This window comes from Rhamphochromis sp. 'chilingali' (genome assembly GCF_963969265.1).
Source record: "Rhamphochromis sp. 'chilingali' genome assembly, chromosome: 14".
NCBI lineage: Eukaryota > Metazoa > Chordata > Actinopteri > Cichliformes > Cichlidae > Rhamphochromis > Rhamphochromis sp. 'chilingali'.
In genome coordinates this window covers 35,443,848-35,464,055 of record NC_137941.1, presented here as the reverse complement: position 1 = coordinate 35,464,055, position 20,208 = coordinate 35,443,848, and the positions used below count along the sequence as shown (strand labels likewise).

At 43.4% G+C, this 20,208-nt stretch overlaps 1 protein-coding gene across 1 annotated transcript in view; it reads right to left on the bottom strand.

The window, feature by feature from the left end:
- Positions 1–20,208, bottom strand: part of ttn.2 (titin, tandem duplicate 2) — a 218,262-nt gene that overhangs the window by 7,876 nt on the left and 190,178 nt on the right. Inside the window, exons 210-244 of the mRNA XM_080904000.1 lie at positions 19,526–20,113; positions 19,104–19,406; positions 18,713–19,009; positions 18,295–18,582; positions 17,906–18,205; positions 17,572–17,723; positions 17,321–17,471; positions 16,933–17,232; positions 15,052–16,818; positions 14,610–14,903; positions 14,209–14,496; positions 13,777–14,076; positions 13,286–13,620; positions 11,379–13,110; positions 10,944–11,246; positions 10,244–10,555; positions 9,686–9,976; positions 9,302–9,601; positions 9,019–9,160; positions 8,753–8,916; positions 7,343–7,645; positions 6,967–7,248; positions 6,245–6,838; positions 5,857–6,147; positions 5,405–5,704; positions 4,778–5,080; positions 4,367–4,669; positions 3,977–4,245; positions 3,540–3,855; positions 3,085–3,390; positions 2,303–2,602; positions 1,434–2,009; positions 966–1,271; positions 356–738; positions 18–228 (exon numbers count right to left, since the gene is read on the bottom strand). Of these exons, the coding sequence (XP_080760126.1) occupies positions 18–228; positions 356–738; positions 966–1,271; positions 1,434–2,009; positions 2,303–2,602; positions 3,085–3,390; positions 3,540–3,855; positions 3,977–4,245; positions 4,367–4,669; positions 4,778–5,080; positions 5,405–5,704; positions 5,857–6,147; positions 6,245–6,838; positions 6,967–7,248; positions 7,343–7,645; positions 8,753–8,916; positions 9,019–9,160; positions 9,302–9,601; positions 9,686–9,976; positions 10,244–10,555; positions 10,944–11,246; positions 11,379–13,110; positions 13,286–13,620; positions 13,777–14,076; positions 14,209–14,496; positions 14,610–14,903; positions 15,052–16,818; positions 16,933–17,232; positions 17,321–17,471; positions 17,572–17,723; positions 17,906–18,205; positions 18,295–18,582; positions 18,713–19,009; positions 19,104–19,406; positions 19,526–20,113 (13,650 nt within the window). The remainder of the gene's footprint in view (positions 1–17; positions 229–355; positions 739–965; positions 1,272–1,433; positions 2,010–2,302; positions 2,603–3,084; positions 3,391–3,539; positions 3,856–3,976; positions 4,246–4,366; positions 4,670–4,777; positions 5,081–5,404; positions 5,705–5,856; positions 6,148–6,244; positions 6,839–6,966; positions 7,249–7,342; positions 7,646–8,752; positions 8,917–9,018; positions 9,161–9,301; positions 9,602–9,685; positions 9,977–10,243; positions 10,556–10,943; positions 11,247–11,378; positions 13,111–13,285; positions 13,621–13,776; positions 14,077–14,208; positions 14,497–14,609; positions 14,904–15,051; positions 16,819–16,932; positions 17,233–17,320; positions 17,472–17,571; positions 17,724–17,905; positions 18,206–18,294; positions 18,583–18,712; positions 19,010–19,103; positions 19,407–19,525; positions 20,114–20,208) is intronic.

The following is a 20,208-nucleotide window of genomic DNA, read 5'->3' as shown; positions in this document are numbered from 1 at the left end:
GGAAATTATGATATTACCTTCCACCTCCAAGTTGGCTGTGGTAGAGATGGATCCTGAGGAATTAGTTGCTCTGACTTGGTAAACTGTGGCATCATTCTCATCAGCAGAAGTGATGACAAGCTGATAGTAGCCTCCCTTGAACTCCAGCGCTTTGATCTTAGTTCCATCTGCCAGGATCTCCTTTCCACTACGGTACCATTTCACAACAGGCTTTGGATAGCCCAACACCTTGTTGGAGGAAAAAGAGACAAAATAAATAACTGGTGTCCACTGAACAATGATGTTATGATTGTATTTTTGACTTAAAAACTGAGAGATTTTAAAGGAATAAGCAATGTAGTTTTAAAAAAGGTACCTTAGTGACAAATGTTGCACTGGCATGGTATTTGACAGTCATGTCTCTGATCTCCTCCCTGAATGTGGGAGTGCGAGGAGGCTGGTCAGACTTGGGGATGATGGGTTCAGAAATCTCACTCCATTCGCTCTCACCGCCCATGTTCTCACATTTGACACGGAACTCATACTCGAAGCCTTCAATCAAGCCTGTGACCTCATAGTTGGTCTCTGCAATCTTCTTGGTAGTTACTGACATCCACTTGTTCTGTTTCTTCTCACGTTTCTCCAGGTAGTAGTTTGTGATTTTAGCTCCACCATCGCTGCTTGGAGGCTTCCAACAGACAACACAAGAGTCCTTTGTGGAGCTGATAATGAAAGGCTGCTGTGGGATGCCAGGTTTTTCTGAAAAACAAATAGGAAAGTTACTATAGTGCAGAAGTCCCATATTCTATGCAGTGGCAGATCTTGAAAACTAAATACGCTCCTTACAAAATGAACACATTTAAGTTTCTAGATGGTACTCTATAACTTATGCAAATAGGAGACGGTCGAGTAGAAGCTGTGGTTGATTTGAGACAGAATAAGCCATCTGTGAAGAGGACACCAAAATAAAATATAAATAAACTTACCAAATGGACTCTTGATTATAACCACTGATGGGATCTCTAGAGGCTCGCTGACTCCATATTGATTCTGAGCTGAAACCCTGAAGTAGTAGCCAGCATTCTCCGTCAGATTGAGGACACGGCAGGTGGTTCCAGACAAAGAGGAGGACACCAGGTACCACTGTTCCCCTTCTTTGGCCTCCCGTTTCTCCACAATGTAGTTGGTAATCATTGATCCTCCATCATCCTTGGGAGCCTTCCAGCTGATGACAACTGAGCTCTTAAGCAGGGCTTCAACAATTAGGGGCCCCTCAGGCATGCATGGCTTGTCTAGAAACACACACACACGCGCATATATATATGAAAGATTTGTAGACTGAAACTGAAAACTCATGCAAAGGGCTTTCATTTGTAACTTTGATTTTAAATTTATGGATAGATGGATGGATGGATGTGGAGCCCTTAAGCAATTTGTTTATAGTTTGATCTCACCTTGGATTTCTACACGAAGCACAGTGTCAATAGTTCCAAAGAAATTGCTGAGCTGCACCTTATAGCGACCAGCGTTGGTCTTTCTCTGAACATTCCTCACCACGAGGTGGGTGTAGCTCTCTGTGTTTTCAATGATCACATTTTCAGATGGATTCAGAGGCTTCTTGCCATAGAACCACATGATCTGTGGGATGGGACGGCCAATGTATACGACATGAAGGCGGAGACTGGTGCCAGCCCCAGCAAAGTATTTTTCCTTCAGGGGAAAGCCAGGGTGAAACTGGGGAGCTGCCTGTAAACGCAGTTTACCACTGCTCTCGATCTCTCCAGCCTCATTGATTGCCCTACAGGTGTACAGGCCCTCATCTTCCTGTTCATCTGTTAGAATGCTGAGGGAGTGGTTTCGACCATCTGAGCTCATTTTGTACTTGCGGCTCTGGATCAGTTCCTTGCCAAAGCGGTACCACTTAATCTCAGGCAGAGGTCTGCCAATAATGCCACAGGTCAGAGTGCCAGACTCGCCAAGTTTAGTTGTTACATCTTGGATGTCTTCTGTCAAAGCTGGAGCCTCACCAACTGCAGAAAGACAGCAATGTTTAATCACACTAAATGTATTTAATTTTTACTTTTTGTTGTAAATTGAAAGGAATTACAAATAAATTGGTTGTCTTTCCCTTTAAACATTAGATTTTACATGATTTTGACTTTAACATTAAATCTTGGTCAAAATTTGGTTCTAAGATATATTTTTCTGTTGTCAGTTAAACAACATTTGTATTGAACTTGCCAGATATGTTATACATTGAATGTCAAATTCTACTGCAACGAGGTCATTTGTTTTGATAGACCTCAATCCTGCAACAGCTTACCACTCAATTTGGTCTTGATGCCCATAGGTGTGCGACGAGGTCGGCTGAGTCCAGTCTCGTTCTCAGCAAAGACTCTAAACTCATACTCAGTGGCTTCCATTAAGCCACCCATGGTGAACTGACGATCCTTCGAGCGCTCCTTATTGCATTTTTTCCAGGCACTCTCTCCAGCCTGCCTGAACTCAATCCAGTAACCTAGGATCTCCTTGCCACCATCATGCTCAGGCCTGAGCCAGTGGATGGTGATACAGTCTTTAGTGACAGAGACAATGTCAATCTCTCCTGGTTGGTTAGGTTTGTCTACAGGAAAACAGAAAGGAAAAGGGTCAATAATCTTGGATAAATTCATTCTAACATCAATACATTCTAAAAGTATTTTAGAATGTATTGATCTCATACGTTTCCCTTATCAGCACAGACTGATTTAGATTGATTGCAATGAGTTGGCAATCTGTCTGCATTTATAAATTAGATAGCAGTTATTTGCAAAATTTCATCAGTATCTCTTAAAGTAATTGCAGTCACTCTGAGTTGGACTGTGACTGTTTGGAGGTGGTGTCACCTCCTACCAGGCGACCTGTGCAATCACCTTGCAGTCAAAAGTGGTGACACAGAGGTTGAGGGTGTTACACGTTCAATCTCTGGGTGACTAGTCACCGTTACTACATGCAAATGGTTGACAAATGCCAGTAACTTAAAAATTAACAGTCACTAAGTAAAGGAAGAGTTGCAAGGAGGTTGTTGCCCTATTTGTACTCTAGTGTGACTGAGCCATAACTCACCAAATGGATCTTTGCAGACTACAGATTCAGAAGCAGGACCAGGTTCGCTCTGTCCAATGTCATTTTGTGCGACAACTCTGAACATGTACTCTGCATCAGGGATGAGACCAGTGGCATTGAACATGGTGGTGGTGATGTGGGTCTTGTTGTGGCGGACCCACTTCTCTGTTGAAACCTCCCTTCTCTCAACATAATATCCAGTGACACGAGAGCCTCCATCGTCGCGGGGCCTGGCCCAGGAGAGAGAAACTGTGGACTTGGTAACATCCATGATCTCTGGTGGGTTGCTGGGAGGTTCAGGTGGGCCTGTGATAAAGGATGGTTTTACAAATTAAATTATCAGAGTTACAGTATGTTCAGAGTGTATGATTATCACAACAATAGGTTTATTAAATACAAAATTTTCCCAGTTCAACTGAGAAAGTTGGACTAATAACAAATATATCACTACTCACAAAGTGGAGTCTTTGGTGTGACAGACTCTTCAGATTTTAAAGCTCTGCTGACACCAAACTGATTCTCAGCAGCAACCCTGAAGTGGTACTCCACATTCTCCTTTAGGCCCTTCACCACTAGAGAGTTCCCAATTACTCGAGCATCCACTGTATACCAGGCAGCCTTGGGTACCTCCCGCCTTTCCACTATGTATCCCAGGATGTCTGCTCCACCGTCATCTGATGGTGGCCTCCAACTGACTCTTACTGATCGGGCCTGAATGTCGTCAAATTCCAGAGGCCCTTCTGGGACATCTGGGCGACCAATCACTTTCACCTACAGAGAGGAGGTACAGAGAGTTCGTTTTTAAGGCTGCAAATATTATTAGATTTTATACAATATATGTTTTCATTTCATTAGCCATTCTTTAATAAAGTCTTTCAGACACGCTCCCCACCTTAATATAAACAGCCTTCCTGCCACATTTGTTTTCCAGCACCAAGTCGTAGGTACCAGTGTCATCTTTATGCGCCTCTTTGATGACCAGCTCAGTGATGTCATCATGCGTAGCAATCATGGCCCGATGGGAGATGTCACGACCATCCTTGGTCCACTTGCATGTAGGGATGGGTTTACCCTTAATGGGTACAGACAGGTGGATGACACCACCTTGTCTGACCACATAGCCCTCTTCATATTTAGGATCCAGCTCATAGTCAGGATAATCTGAAGAAGACAGAGGTTTGATTTTTTTTTTAACTAAAGCTAAAAATGCCAGGATGCTATATGCCATGCCACCAAAAAACTGAAGTAAAGGATTTATAAATATTTCAAATTCTTTCTTTACCAAGCATCTCCTGGACTTTAACCACTCCAGGAATCTCAGCAGCTTCTCCACAACCACCAGCATTGCAGGCGATGATCCTAAATTTGTATTCAGCCCCCTGTGGCATGTGGGTGATGATGTACTCGCACATCTTCGTGGGAGTTGTGTTACACAGTGTCCATTCCAGCTGGTCTACCTTCTGCATTTCAATAAAGTAGCCAGTAATGACAGAACCACCCTCCTCTTCTGGTGGAAGCCAAGCTAGAGAAACAGAAGTCCTGGTAGTGTCTGTGACTCTGGCCTGAACTGGAGGACCTGGAGGTTCTGTTTAATAACAGAGAGAATAGGTAAAGATAGTGACCCCACAGTGGTATGGCTAATTTAAAACAGAAAAGCAGTACAACTGTTACAGTGATCTTTTGCGGGACATACCAATGGGGTCTAAAGCGATGGTAATGACAGAACTCTCGCTGGGTTTCCCAGCCCCTCTAGAGTTAATGGCTGTGATACGGTGTTCATACTCCAGGCCCTCAATCAGTCCGGAGGAACGGTACCTGGTCATAGTAACAGGGTTTTTGTTGATCCTCAACCACCTGTCAGAATGGGCCTCTTTCCGTTCTATGATATAGCCCGCAATAGTGGAGCCACCATTGTCCTCAGGTGGTTTCCAGGTCAGGGTCATGCCCTCATGGGTGACATCAAGCACTTCTGGCCTGCTTGGGGGTCCGGGGATGGCTACATAGAAAAGAAAAACAATCAGAGATGAATAACAAACAAGACATAGTACCATATAGTTCAGTGAGAATAAACAATCCACAGTTTAATAGGATTTTTAAGTTTATATATCAAATCAGAACCTGTCTACTTGTAATTGTATACAGTGACCACCAATAACAGTGTGAAACTGAAACTGTAAAAAAATGCTTCAGAAAGAAGTTGGACTTGTGGGCTTGAAAAGAACAAGAAGAAGGTTTTCAAAGCAACAGTGCAAGTTATCAAAGGCAGCACAATTCTCATTGAAGGTGCATATGAAGAACATCTTATGGAAAGAGAACTTACTCTTGGCGCTCTTGCATTCCACCACATCAGACTGCAGGAAGCCACCAATGCCAAAACGATTCATGGCTGCAACACGGAACACGTACTCAGTTCCTTCAGAGAGCCTAGTGAATTTAAAGCAAGGCCTTGTCACAGACTCGGAGATGGTGGTCCAGCCAGGCCGGTGGGCATCACGCTGCTCAACAACATATCCGCTGACATTGGCACCACCATCATTCTCTGGAGGTAGCCAACTAACTGTCACTGAAACACCGTCGACTTCCTCGATCTTTACTGGACCCATAGGAATACTCGGTTTGTCTGAACAGAAACAACAAGGCAGCTATTTAGGAAGACAGTTTTTGTCTTTTTTATTTCTTTGTCTTTTGATTTTTCTCTGAAGGAAAAATACACCTTACTAAATAAAAACTGAAAATATAAAACATTCAGTTTAGTAAAGAATGTCTGCTTACCCAGGATGATAACCTTGATAACTTCAGTTGCCATGCCTATGGTATTCTTCACCTCTAGTGTGTAGTCTCCTGTGTCAGAGATGGTCGTCTCACGGATGACGAGATGGGTATATTTGCTGGTGCTGTCAATCTTGATGCGGTCCAGGGTGTCCTTCAGCTTCACACCACCAAAGTACCACGAGCAGACTGGCTGTGGTCTGCCCCTTATTGGGATGTTGAGGTCAATGGGTTTGCCGCAATTCACATGAACTATCTTCTGAGGGATACTTGTCATGTCAATCTTGGGCATAACTGCAGTAAACACAAAATTTTTCATATGACTTATGAAAGCTTTTCACAGCTTAGTAAAAACAGAAATGATGTGATGATTTGTGTTTTGATATCTTACCCTTGATCTCTTGGATGATCACTGGAGTGACAATGTCAGTGGATTCACTGGCTCCCCTGCTGTTCGTGGCGCGGATTCTGAACAGATACTGGTCATTTTCTGTCAGAGACTGGATGGTGTGCTGGGATACTGAGGCCTTAACTGTCGCCACAGCACTCCATCTGTCGGAGCCTACTTTGCAGGCCTCAATAATGTAGCCTGTCAATCTGCTGCCACCATCATGCAAAGGCTTCTCCCAGTGCAGGGTGACAGAAGATTTGGAAACATCAACAATCTCAAGCTTCACAGGCACTGAGGGCACTTCACACACCAGCACAGCCTCCGCTGTCTCACAGGGCTCACCGACACCATAGATATTCTCTGGCAGGACTCTGAAAAAGTAGTACACACCCTCCTCCAGTCCACTGATTCTGTACAGTGTTTTCCTACACTCAGTGGTAACAGTCTTATAGGACTTCATGTTGGCCTCACGCTTCTCTATAATATAGTTGCTGACATGAGCACCACCATCAATGCTTGGGACATCCCAGGTGATCACAACAGATTCCTTGGTGTAGTCCTTCACTTTCACTGAACCTGGAGGACCAGGAGTGTCTGACAAAGAGAGGCAAGTAAAAAGATCATATTTCGAAACTATATTACTTTACTAACTGTATGGTGACTGTACATATTTGATATCCAAAATCTTTTAACAAACTCTGTGGAAACTTTGGTTGACATACCATAGACTTTAACAAGGATGATGGCAGTCTTTTTTCCAGATGGGTTCTCTGCCTCTACAATGTATTTTCCAGAGTCGTAGCGATCAACCTTCTCTACTACCAGTGATGTGTACTTGTCAGTAGTCTCAATATAACCACGGCTCTGTAGTTCCACCCCCGTCTTCCTCCAGGCCACTACTGGCGTCGGACGACCAGTGACAGACACAAATAGGCGCAGAGTACCTCCAGCGCGGAGGCACACTGTTTTCTTTAGGTCATCAGCCAGCTCCAAATCGGGTATTTCTGAGTGGATGGAGCATAGTTTACATAGAACATTAAAAAGTTCAGATGTAGTTCAAATATTGATTTTTTTCAACAGAAATCTACACCTACTTACCAATTTTCTCAAGTGGTTCGATTTCAGCACTTGGTTCACTGAACTCTCCAGTCCCATTGCTGTTAATGGCAGCAACCCTGAATCTGTACTTCTTATTGGCAGCCAAACCAGCAGCCACATACTCATTAGTCTTGAGGGCTTTGGCAGTGGCACGGTACCACTGCTCAGAACCCTCCTCTAGGATCTCCACAATGTAGCCGGTGACATCTGATCCACCATCATACATGGGCCTGGTCCAAGTCATGGTGATGCTGTGTTTCGTTGTGTCTGTGATGCGAGGCACTGATGGAGGAGCTGGGGTGTCTGTAGATGAAATGGAATTTTTGAAAATGTATTTTGTCTAAACAAATATGTTGTAAAATATGTTTGGGGTGGTGCTTTCAGCATTGGTATCACTTCCTCATCCTGTTGCAAAGCACAGTGTGTGCCACTTGATTAACAACAAACATAGTGACTTCATCTGTTCACCTGTTAAATCCAGAATTCAAAATTCTGCTCCTCACATACAAGGTCTTAAATAATCAGGCCCATCTTATCTTAATACACTCTAAAGCCAGGATTTAGAGTGTATCACAATATAAATATATCACTAGTGAAGGTTACAGATGATCAAATGGCCTCTGTCAGTACTTATCTTGCTGTGCAACTACACCACAATGTGGGGTTCAATAGCACTGTGCTATGTGCATGTAAATGGGGAGTTTTCTTCGCACAAAAAGGTTAATTATGAAGTTCCACAACTAGTTAAACCAAAGGCATGTCTTAAAGACACGAGACCTGAAATACCTCTAATTTACTACTTTGTTCATTTACTAATTTCAGAGAAAACAGGGCTTGATGTACTCAGGCCTAAAACAACATGGTGGAGACATCGAAACATGGTGTCTAACCAGATACTTACCTTGGCCTCCAATAACACTGAAGAATCTTGGAGTCTTTTTTAATCAGCATATGTCCACATTAACACTGTATGTTGGACAGCCTTCATTGCCTACTGTATTAAATCTTTAGTAAATATTAAACTCTGCCTATCCTTTAGTTTGCCTTTTTCCGGTATCTTTCTCCTCTCTTTCCCCTTACTCCCAGCTGTTCGTGGGGATTGCTGCTCTTCCCCTGAACCTGGTTCTGATGGAGGTTTCTTCCTGTTAAAAGTTTCCTTCCCATTGTTGCCAAGTGCTTGCTATTAGTGGTTAGTATGATTGTTGTGTTTCTTTCCATCATTTTAGCATTTTTACCTTACAATATAAAACACCTTATGGTGACTTCTGCTGTGAATTGGTGCTATATAAATAAAAGTGAACTGAATGGAACTGAAAAATATTAAATAATATCACTTTTCTCTTGGCATTAAAAGGACAATGTCTACAGTTTTCTTTCTTTCTTTCTTTTTTTTAAGTAAAAATGTCTTACATGTGGGGTCTTTACAGAGGATGTATACTGAGGTGTCACTTGGCTGGCTGTATCCAGCAGAGTTGACTGCTGTAACTCTGAACTGGTACTCGCTTCCCTCCAGTAGGCCTGTGATCTTCAGGCGGGTGTCATAGATGGTGTAGGTCTTATTCACTCGAGTCCACCTGGTCCAAACAACAAAACAACATCATGAAAGAGAAGGATAAGTATCTTTATTTAAGAAATGATGTCTCAACATCTTCAGTGAATCCAGAATTTGTTCTGACCTGCTACTGTTCTTCTCTCGTTTTTCAACGATGTAGTTTTTGAGCTCGCTTCCTCCATCACTCTCAGGCTTCAGCCACTCGATGATAACGTGCTCCTTACCCACTGCAGTCGCCTCTGGTGTGCCTGGCTGGGAGGGGATTGCTGTGGAAGAGTGGGAACAGGTCAGAGTCACGCAAACACATCTACATTACGTTTTCCCTTTCATAAGATGTAATATAATCCATAACACCTAAATCCAAAATTGAAATTGTAAGTAAGACTTGGAAAAATGCTGCAGCTTACTGTAAGCGTTTCTGGCGATGATGGGATCAGATTCCAAAGGAACTCCAGCCCCATACTTATTGACACCTCTAACCCTAAAGATGTACTCATTGTTCTTGATCAACCTAGTGCTGACACATGACAGGGTCTTGCACTCAGTCTCCATGATGACCCAGTTGAGGCGGCTGGTCTCACGACGTTCCACAATGTAATGGGTGACAGAGTCTCCACCATCCTCCAGAGGTATCTTCCAAGACACTGTACATTTTTCCTCTGTGACTCTGCTGATTACAATCCTATCAGCTGGAGCTCCAGGAGTGTCTAACAGACAGAAAGCAACATTTCAATCAGAAAGTTCAAACTATTACGACACACTAATTAATTAGTGTCCTTTTGGCTGCTCACCTAGAACTTTAACGCTGACAGCTGCCGTCTTAATTCCACTGGCATTCTTGACAGTTAGAATGTATCTACCTGTGTCGTATCTGTCACAGCTCTTGATGACAGCCATGGCTCTAGTGGCAGTGTAGGTCAGTGAATATTTTTCTCCAAGTTCTAAAATCTTGTCACCCTTTGACCAGTACACTGTAGGCTCTGGTTTACCACCCACAGCACCGTCCAAGACAAGGTCAGAACCAGCAGTAACAGTGACAGTCTCACCTATCAGTTTGCTGTCAAGTTCAGCTTTGGGAGGAGCTGCAAAAAGTAAGGGATGATTAGTGTTACATTAAAAAATAACAACATATACCAGTATAATGAACTGAACCCTGAAAACAATCTTTGTTTTAGTCATTTTTATTGATATTCTGCCTGGTACACCAAGCAGGGGAGCTTTTTTTTCTTTAAAGTTACATTCATTCATAGTTATTTATTGTTTCTAAAATAACAGGAAATGTAGATTAACTTATTTAAATACTATCAAGGTAAAAAAAAAACAAACCCAAACAAAACCCTTGAACTTACAATATTCATCCTTGCATGTGACTGGTCCAGTGGTCTCTGAAGGGACACTTTGAACACCTGCAGCATTCTTGGCAACGACACGGTATTCATAGGTCTCTCCTTCACCTAGGTTTGTGATGGTGAAGTAGTTCTCTGTGATTGTGGTATAGTTGCACTTGAGCCAGCGGTTGTCATCCCACTCATCTGTGCTGTAGACTTTTCTCTCCACCACATAACCAATGATCTTACTGCCACCATCATTGAAGGGCACTGTCCAGCACAATGACACAGAAGAGCGGGTGATGTCTGTCACCTCGGGTTTGCCAGGAGGATCTGGAGGGTAGAAATGATCATAAAACATTTATATAAGTTTATTCACACAACGTCAGATATTGTTAAAATTTGTGTAGGTTCTCAGTCATTCAGGTCAGAGTAGTCCTAAGGGCTTGAGTTGAAAAGAAGTTCTTGAAGATGTTTTATCTATCATCCAAAAGTGTTCTCTAGCTTCAGAAGTTCAGAAAAAAGAAGTACAATTGACTTCAACTCAAACACTTCCGACTATGCTCTTAAAGTCTCCATTATGCATTTTAGTTGGGCAATATCAACAGTAATAACAATAGATCTGTTTTTAGGACCTTAAGCAAAATTGAGTATTGACCATCTGTCATTTCATAATACATCTTCATAGTTAGGATGAATGTGAATGTGAATATTTTCTTACCAACAGGATTGAGTGCCACTACAGGTCTGGAGGCTTCGCTGGCTTTGCTGAGCCCAGCAAGGTTCATGGCATACACCCTGAACTGATACTCTAGCCCCTCAATCAGGTTCGAGACCTTGTATTGGCAATCCAGGCAGGGTAGCTTGTTCTCCCTCACCCACAGGATCGTGTTCCTCTCCTTTTTCTCAATCCAGTAGCCTGTCACCTTGCTGCCACCATCAGCATATGGAACATCCCATTTGATGCTAATGGCATTGGCAGATATAGATATCACATCTGGGCGAGTTGGAGGACTTGGTGGAACTATGAAAATCAAGTGGAGATGAGAATATGGTTTGTTTAGAAGAAATCCAAAGCATTAAAAAACAAAACCAATGTTGGCACACACATATATAAAATCAGGATCAGATATTTAAACTGTTGGACAGCACCTACCAAATGGATGCTCAATGACAACAGGGGCAGACTCAACGGACTTGCTGACTCCAAACTTGTTCTCAGCACAGACTCTAAATGTGTACTCCATGTATTTGGTGAGATGTGTGACTTTGATGGTGGTTCTCTTCACACTGGAGTTCACCACTTGCCAAGAAGCAGAGCCAGATTCCCGTTTTTCTACAATGTAGTTGCTGATGTCAGTACCACCATCATCAGCTGGCTCAGACCAAGAAAGGGTGCAGGACTCTGAAGAGATTCCAGAAATTTCTACTGGTCCTGTGGGTGGACTTGGTCTGCCAACTATGACCACAGTCACTGTGAATGTCTTCACACCAGCAGCATTCTCCAGTGTCAGGTAGTACTTGCCACTGTCGCTTCTCTTGCTGTCTTTCACTACCAAAATGGTTCTTTCCTTTGAGGTCTTAATGGAGACTCTGTCAGTCTCCTTCAGCTTCATCTCTTCCAGTTTCCAGGTAACTTTAGGTGCAGGTCTGCCACTGATAGGGACATCAATTGTGAAGGTGTTGGAAGTCTTGCAAGTGATGAGCTGGTTGGTGATGCTGCTGAGATCAGCAGTTGGTTCTATGCAAGGCTCCTTTATGACCACAGAGCTAAAGGTGCCCTGAGGTTCGCTAATTCCAGCATCATTCTTGGCTTTAACTCTAAAGTCATATTCTGTGTTCTCAATCAGACCCTCTACCAACATCTTCTGAGACTTAGTCTCTCCACTAACAACCCAGTGGTCAGTGCCCTTAGCCCTGAATTCAACAATATAGCCTCTAATGCGGCTGCCTCCATCATGCTCGGGTTTTAGCCATACCAGTGAGGCTGTGGAATTGGTTGTGTCAACAACATCCAATCTCTTGGGTGGCGCAGGTTCTTCTGTGGCAATTATAGGCTCAGTCATCTCTTTTGGTTCTCCCTGGCCATAATGGTTAACGGCAATCACTCTGAACAAATACGGTACACCAATTTCCAGACCAGTTACTCTGATCATCTGCCGTGAGCACTTGGTGCTGACTTCTTGCCAGGCAAGGCGGCTTGCTTCACGCTTATCCACAATGTAGTGGTGGATTCGGGATCCACCGTCAGTGGCAGGAGCGTCCCACATCACTGTCAAGGCTCCGCGAGTAATATCTTTGAAGGTTATGGCTCCTGGAGGTCCAGGAGTATCCAGTACTTTAACAGTGAATGTGATGGATTTGCGCCCACTGTTGTTCTCCAGGGACAGGGTGTATTTGCCTGCCTCATACCTGGTGCAGTTCTCTATGGTCAGAGTGGAAAATGAATCTGTGGTGTTGATATCAGCCATTATCGGAAGCTCACTGTCTAATTTAGACCACGTGGCTAGAGGAGCTGGCTTTCCTCGGAAAGCAATATGTAGGGTTATAGTGCCTCCATTCTTCACAATATGAGTTTGCTTGAAGTCAGGACCAAGATCAATTTCAGGAGATGTAAGTCTGTCCAAAGACTGAACAGGGTTTGGCATCACTGATGCTTCGCCCTCTCCTGATCCATTTACAGCACTGACTCTGAACTTGTAGAGTTCTCCAGGTACTAGACCTGTGACAGTATACCTGGTGTGAATACAAATCTGTCTGTTGACTCTGTGCCACTCCTCCAGACTGGCCTTACACATATCTATATTGTAGCCAATTATTTCCATGCCACCATCAAAGACTGGCTTGGTCCATTCCAGGGTGACAGAGGACTTAGTGGAGTCAATGACCTGATGAACAAAAAGCATAGTTACAATTTTTTTAATGCGTTTTGTTTCTACAATCTAATATTGAGTTGAACTCAGCGTTCTTCACTACAATGCTGCACCTGTTTTGTATCCAAATTGCCTCTTGTGTATGAATATGAAACATGTATAATTCAATGAGTGTTACCACAAGATCTACCTTGATTACAGTGGGAGCACTGGGAGCACTTGTTGGTTCTCTGCATCTGAAGAGCCTGGAGGTGCTGCTGGCTGGTCCAACACCAGCACCATTTTCAGCCATAACACGGAACTCATACTCATTGCCCTCAGTAAGTTTGGTCACACGGTGCCTTAACTCTGTAATGGGCCTCTTGGAGGAGACCTTAACCCAGCGCAAGCTCTTCTTCTCTCTCCTCTCTAGGATGTAGCATTTAATCTCATTGCCTCCGTCTGACCGTGGCCTGGTCCAACACAGCGTTATGCTGTCTCCAGTAACATGGGTGGCATCTGGTGTACCAGGGGCATCAGGAACAGCTGAGTAACAGAACAAAAATATAATTTTTTTAAAGTAATATCTTTGAATGGTGGAAAGCATTTCTTCCATTAGTGCTTATGTTCAATAGAAAATTCAGATTACTTTTAAGAGTTTCCCAACAAGTCAGACAGACAGCACTGAGTAACTTTACTTACTGTATTGCATCTTCGCAATTATAGGATCAGAGTCCAGTGGTTTTCCGACACCAAACTTGTTGACAGCAGAGATTCTGAACTGGTACTCATTGCCTTTGATGAGGTTGGTGGCATTATAAGAGCAAGCTTCACACTTGGAGGTGACCAAGGCCCAAGTGATCCTGGATGTCTCCCTTTTCTCCACCACATAGTGAGAAATGGCAGCACAGCCATCGTTCTCTGGTGGGCTCCACCACACAGTGCACTTCTCAGCTGTGATGCCTGTGAAACGGATTGGGCCCTCGACGGGTCCAGGGGTATCTGCAAGGAAACAGTTGATTGAGGAGACTTGTTACGGTAAAAACATTTGTATCACTTGTGTCAACAGAAACAGATTTGTCTAAAACAGTGTTTTTTAACAGATATTATAACAAATTGCACACATTTACAAACCTTGGACTCTAACGTTAATGTCAGCTTTCCTGGTTCCAGAGCTATTTTTGGCCTCTACAGTGTAAATTCCACGGTGGTTCCTGTTAGAATCGCGAATAAACAGACTACTGGTGCCAATGCCAGTAGTAATCTCAATGTCAATCATAGTCCTCTTGTCGATCTCTTTACCCTCCTTGTACCAAAGAACCTGTGGGACTGGACGTCCGGTGATTTTGCAGCTGAGACTGATGTTATCTCCAGCCCTCAGGGTGAGCACCTGGTCTGGAGACCACTCAATCTCAGGAGCAACTGGAGATGCAGACAAAAAAAATTATGAATCAGCATCAAGTAAGATGTGATTAATTAAAAAACAATCAACGATTTGCGTTCTTCTAACATGTTTTTATATTAAAAATACTTACTGCTCTCATCCTTGGTCATTATGTATCCAGAGGAGTTGGATGGTGGGCTGACTGTGCCAACAGCATTCCTGGCAATCACTCTGAACTCAATTCTTTCTCCAGGTGAGAGACCAGTTACAGTGAACTGGGTCTCACTGATATCAGTGAAGTTGCACCGTAGCCATTTGCCTCTGCCTTGACGCCTCTCCACACTATAGGCTACAATTTTGCTTCCACCATCCCTCTTGGGAATGTCCCATTGGAGGGTGACTGAGTCTCTGGTTACATCAATGCAGACTGGGGTACCAGGTGGATCTAATTGAGGGAAGAAAGCAATTAATCCATAATAATTTAGATGTAAAGAGTAACTAAATAGGACAAAATGAAAGAATCATAATGTCTAAACAGTAAATACAAAACAACTCCTAAATATAGACCGATGTACTGAGCAACGTCTACTTACCAACAGGGGAGATAGCGAGTGCATGTTTGCTCTGCTCACTGCAAGGGCTGAGTCCGGCATTGTTCTCTGCATAGACTCTAAAGGAGTACTCCAGACCCTCCACAAGACCAATTATCCTGTACTCTCTGTTAGAGATGGTTGTGGAATTCACTTTCTGCCATAAGAGGCTGTTCCTGTCCTTCTTCTCGACATGATAACCTAAGACTGGGGAACCCCCGTCAAAATCTGGGGCATCCCACTTTATTGACATACCATCACTGGTGATGTTGTAGGCAACTGGTTTTCCTGGAGGACCTGGAGGTTTGTACTGGTGCTGGGCAACAACATCTGAAGAGATGAGTGGCTCACTGACCCCATACTTATTTTCTGCACGGACTCTGAACTGGTACTGAGTTCCTTTGACCAGGTTAGGAATCTTAAAGGTAGTCCTGACAACACTGGAGCAGACCATCTTCCAGTTGGCCTGGGAGGTTTCACGTTTCTCCACACTGTAGCAGGTGATCTCGCCACCTCCATCTTCCTTCGGCTCATCCCAGGAGATAATAATACTCTGAGCTTTTATCTCATCAAAACGGATGGGGCCAGTAGGGACTGAAGGGGGTCCCAGAGTGATCACATTGATGTCAAAGTAGTTCTTAATGACTCTGTTATCCAGAACCAAGGTGTATTGTCCAGCATGTTCTTTCTTAACCCCTCTGACTGTAACTGAAGTCTTGTTGTCAGTGGTCCTAAAGCGAATCTTCTCACTTTCCTTTAGTGGGAAATTATCCTTTAGCCAGCTGATTGTAGGTCTTGGTTTTCCCTTGAATGGTAACTCAATATGGATGTTTTGACCTATACGAACAGCAAGCTCTCCATTGGGATAATCATTCAGTTTGGCTTCAGGTGGAATGATGAGGTCCATCACTGTGATCGGACCAATTTGGGAGAAGTCACTGTTGCCTTTCTCATTCTTTGCAAACACTCTGAAATCCAGGATAGCATTTTCCTTGAGTCCCGTCACTTCACAGCTGCACCGCTTGCATTTAGCAGCTAAAGTCCATTTGACTTCATCCTGGGCTCTCTTCTCAATGATGTAGTCAGTGATGTGGCTGCCACCATCGTGGTCAGGTCTGCTCCACTGAAGGGTGACAGAGTTCTTTGTGGAGTCCACCATTATTAGGTCTTTAACAGCTCCTGGAGTTTCAGTTGCTCGGACAGCATCAGTGGTTTCACAAGGGTCACCCACACCAAACTCATTTTGAGCAGACACACGGAAGAAGTAAGCTATATCTTCCTCCAGCCCTGACACCTTGTAACTTGTATTTAAACACTCATCAGTAATCACTTGATAAGCTTTCATAGTGGAGGCCTTCTTTTCGACAATGTAATTAGTCACAGGGGAGCCACCATCTATGAGCGGAGGCTCCCAGCTTAGTGTCAGCTTTCCTCTTGTGACATTCTTTATCATCAGTTTCTGGCAGGTGGATGGACTGTCCAGAACCTTGAGGGAAACAGTAACTATCTTAGGTTCTCCAACACCATTCTCAATTTCCAGCACATACTTTCCACAGTCATCACGGGTGACCTTGGGGATGAGGAGTGTGGTAGCTCTTTCAGTGCTTGTGACTGTGTAGCGGTTATCACCAGCCATGTTACGGTCACCACGGCGCCAGGTGACATTTGGTGTAGGACGACCCTTCAGGGGGATAAAGACTTCCACATCACGGCCAGCCTTTGCTGTGTATTGAGTTGTCATAGCAACATCCAAGTCCAGATCAGCCTCCTCTGTTGGACACAAATGTCATACAAAGATGGAAAAGAATATTAATTTTGATTTTATTATTGATTCGTCTCAAGACTAATATCTTGTACTATAAAGGGAACTATATCAATACTAACCTAAAATATCTTTGGCTTGCACAGGCTGGTACATTTTGATGTCTTCTCCTTTGCCTTTACAGTTGACAGCAGATACTCTGAAGAAGTAGTAGATGCCAGGTTTGAGGTGGGACACGACATACTCACATGTCTTGACTTGTGGGTTGGTAATCACCCATTCTTTGTCCTCTGTATTCATCTGCTCTAAAATATAGTGTGTAATTTCGCTGCCACCATCATAGACGGGCTTCTCCCATCCAAGTGTGATAGATGTCTTTGTAGAGTCAACCACACGCAGCTTAGTGGGTTCACCTGGTAGATCTGGAGAAGAAAAAAGGAAAATGTAAACAATAAAGGAATTCCTCAAATGCTGACGAGATGAGGATAACTGCAAATTAAAGTCATATACCTATTGGGTCATAGGCTTTATAGAGCTCAGAAGGTTCAGAGTAGTTCCCTGCTCCAGCCTTGTTGACAGCACACACTCTGTACTGGTACTCATTGTTCTCCACCAGGTTAGCCACTTTCTGCCTGGTGTCTCTGATAGTGCCCTTCACCACCTTGATAAAAAAAAAATGGATGTATTAAAGCTAACATCTCCTATTCATTGGTAGATTTTCTTTATGCTTGAACTTTTTAGATTTGGGGCAGCAAACAAACCTTGAACCATTGCAGACTCCTCTTCTCCCTTTTCTCTAGATAGTAGCCATCAATATCACTGCCTCCGTCCAATGCTGGTCTTTCCCAGATCACTGTCATGGTAGACTTAGTGATCATAGTAACTTTAGGCTTAGATGGCTCGCTGGGAGGTACTGTGCAAAATAAAAACGATAAGGTTAAAGCTTTTAAGTTTACCATTGTAATTTACCACTGTCTATAATGAAAGTTGATATATTTTCAAACATGAGAGCAAGAGAGAGAGAGAGAGGGAGAGATACACCTCATCAGTCACATATGGGGTGACTGATGAGGTGACTTTATTCTATTTGCTTACCAAATGCATTCTTGGCAATAATGGGCTCAGACTCCAGTGGCTCTCCAATGCCATACTTGTTGACTCCACGGACTCTAAAGATGTACTCATTGCCCATTATGAGTCTGGGCACATTCACAATGCAGTCAACCAGTTTCTCTGAGACAATCGACCACATTACCCTGCTGGTCTCCCGCTTTTCTACAATGTAATGTGTCACCATGGCACCACCTTCATCAGCAGGTGGTGACCACATGATGGTGATGTTGTCAGCTGTCACCTTCTTAAACTGAATCTCTCCAGCAGGTGGGCCTGGCTTATCTGATTAGACAAGGAAAACATTTGACTCAGGGTGTATACTGCATATATGATACATGTTATACAATGAAAAATAAATATTAAATAAATACCTTGAATGAGCAGCCTGACAATGGCACATGAAGATCCGAGGGAGTTCTTCACCTTGACTTCATAGGTTCCAGAGTTAAGACGAGTTGTTTCCTTCACGAACACACTTGTGGACTCGAAAGTGTGTTTAAAAGAGAGCTGAGAAGTAGGCTTAAGCTCTCTGCCATCTTTAAACCACTCAATACTGGGAGCAGGTTTGGCTCTTATATTAAATTTGAGTTCCACATTAGAGCCAGCCTTGTGCTTGACCTCATTAAGATACTCCTGAGGTATTTCAATCTCTGGGGCACCTGGACCAGAGATGGTAAAACAAGTCAGGATGTAGAATATGTAGGGTGTGGAATAAATATCTTAGAATACAAGACAATGCATAATTGCAGAAAAAAATACACAAATATAACCCAACATGAAAAGACCTACCATAAGTGTCCACACATGTGGCTGGCCCCACAGTGATAGACGGATTGCTCACTGAACCAACTGCATTCTTTGCCATGACTCGGAACTCATATGTTTCATCCTGGGTGAGGCCAGTAACAATGAAGCGGGTGTCTGTGATATTGGTGAGGTTAGCTTTAGACCATTTGGGGCTAACACCCTCTCTCTTCTCAATGATGTAACCAGTTATTGGGGATCCACCATCATAGTCAGGCTTCTGCCAGGCCAGACTAATGGAGTTCTTAGTGATGTCAGTTATACGCAAGTATAGGGGTGGCTCTATAGGAAGATACAGTGAGGATGATTTTAATAAATATTGCAGAAAATCTTAAGTCAAAGAATTTTTCATGCATTTTATCGACTATAAACTCACCGCAGGCATCAATAGCCAATACAGCATCAGAAATCTTGCTGAAGGCACTAATTCCAGCAGAGTTTTCTGCTGCTACCTTGAACTCATAAATAAGTCCAGCATTTATGTTGGTGACTTTAAAGTGTGTGGCACGGATCACTGTTTTGTTGACTCGCTGCCAAAGGATGCTGTTTTTGTCTTTCATTTGGAGATGGTAACCAAACACATGGCTGCCTCCATCTGACTTTGGCTCCTTCCATGCAACGGTAATGCTTTCCCTGGTTACAGCAGTAATTTCTGGAGTTGATGGCACATCTGGTATAGCTGGAGGACAAGAGGCAGAGTTTGAGAATTTTGGCATGCTCACATAGTGAAGGTGTAAAGAATGAGTAGCAAAATTATTATGTTTATGTATAATAATAAGAAAAGCAAAAACTTCTTACTGTAAGGAAGACTGACAGCGACAGCTGGGGAGTCAATATGTTCACTGATTCCATATCTGTTCTCTGCCCTAATTCTGAATTGGTACTCCAGGCCAGTGGTCAGCTTCATAATTTTCATGGTGCAACGGGCCACAGCTGAAGACACGTCCATCCAGTTGGCTGTAGTTGTCTCTCGCTTCTGGATGATGTAGTTGGTGATGGGACTGCCACCATCATATGCTGGTGGGAGCCACTTTAAGCTTACACTGTCTTCTGTGACATCATACAGCTCCACTGGTCCAAGTGGGACACTGGGGCGGTCAAGAACCACAATATTTACAAAGGACTTGGTGGTTCCACTGGAGTTGGAGGCAATAATATCATAGCGGCCTGAGTCTCCTGCAATGCTCTCACGCACACTAATCTTGATACTGTCAGGAGTGACTTCTGAGTTAAACCTCATTGTTGATTTGAGCAGCACATTATCCTTGGACAGAGTCACTTTAGGTAAAGGCCGGCCTGTCAATGGAATCTCACATTTTAGGGTAGATCCAGCTCTAACATATACTGTATTGTGGGGGAAGTCCTTCATGTTGATCTCAGGAGATTCTAGAACAGAAAAGTACCAAAGAGTTACAACAGGAGAAATTAGGTGTAGTCTCTACTAATTGCATGGCATGTTCTGATTATTATAACAAGCTTGT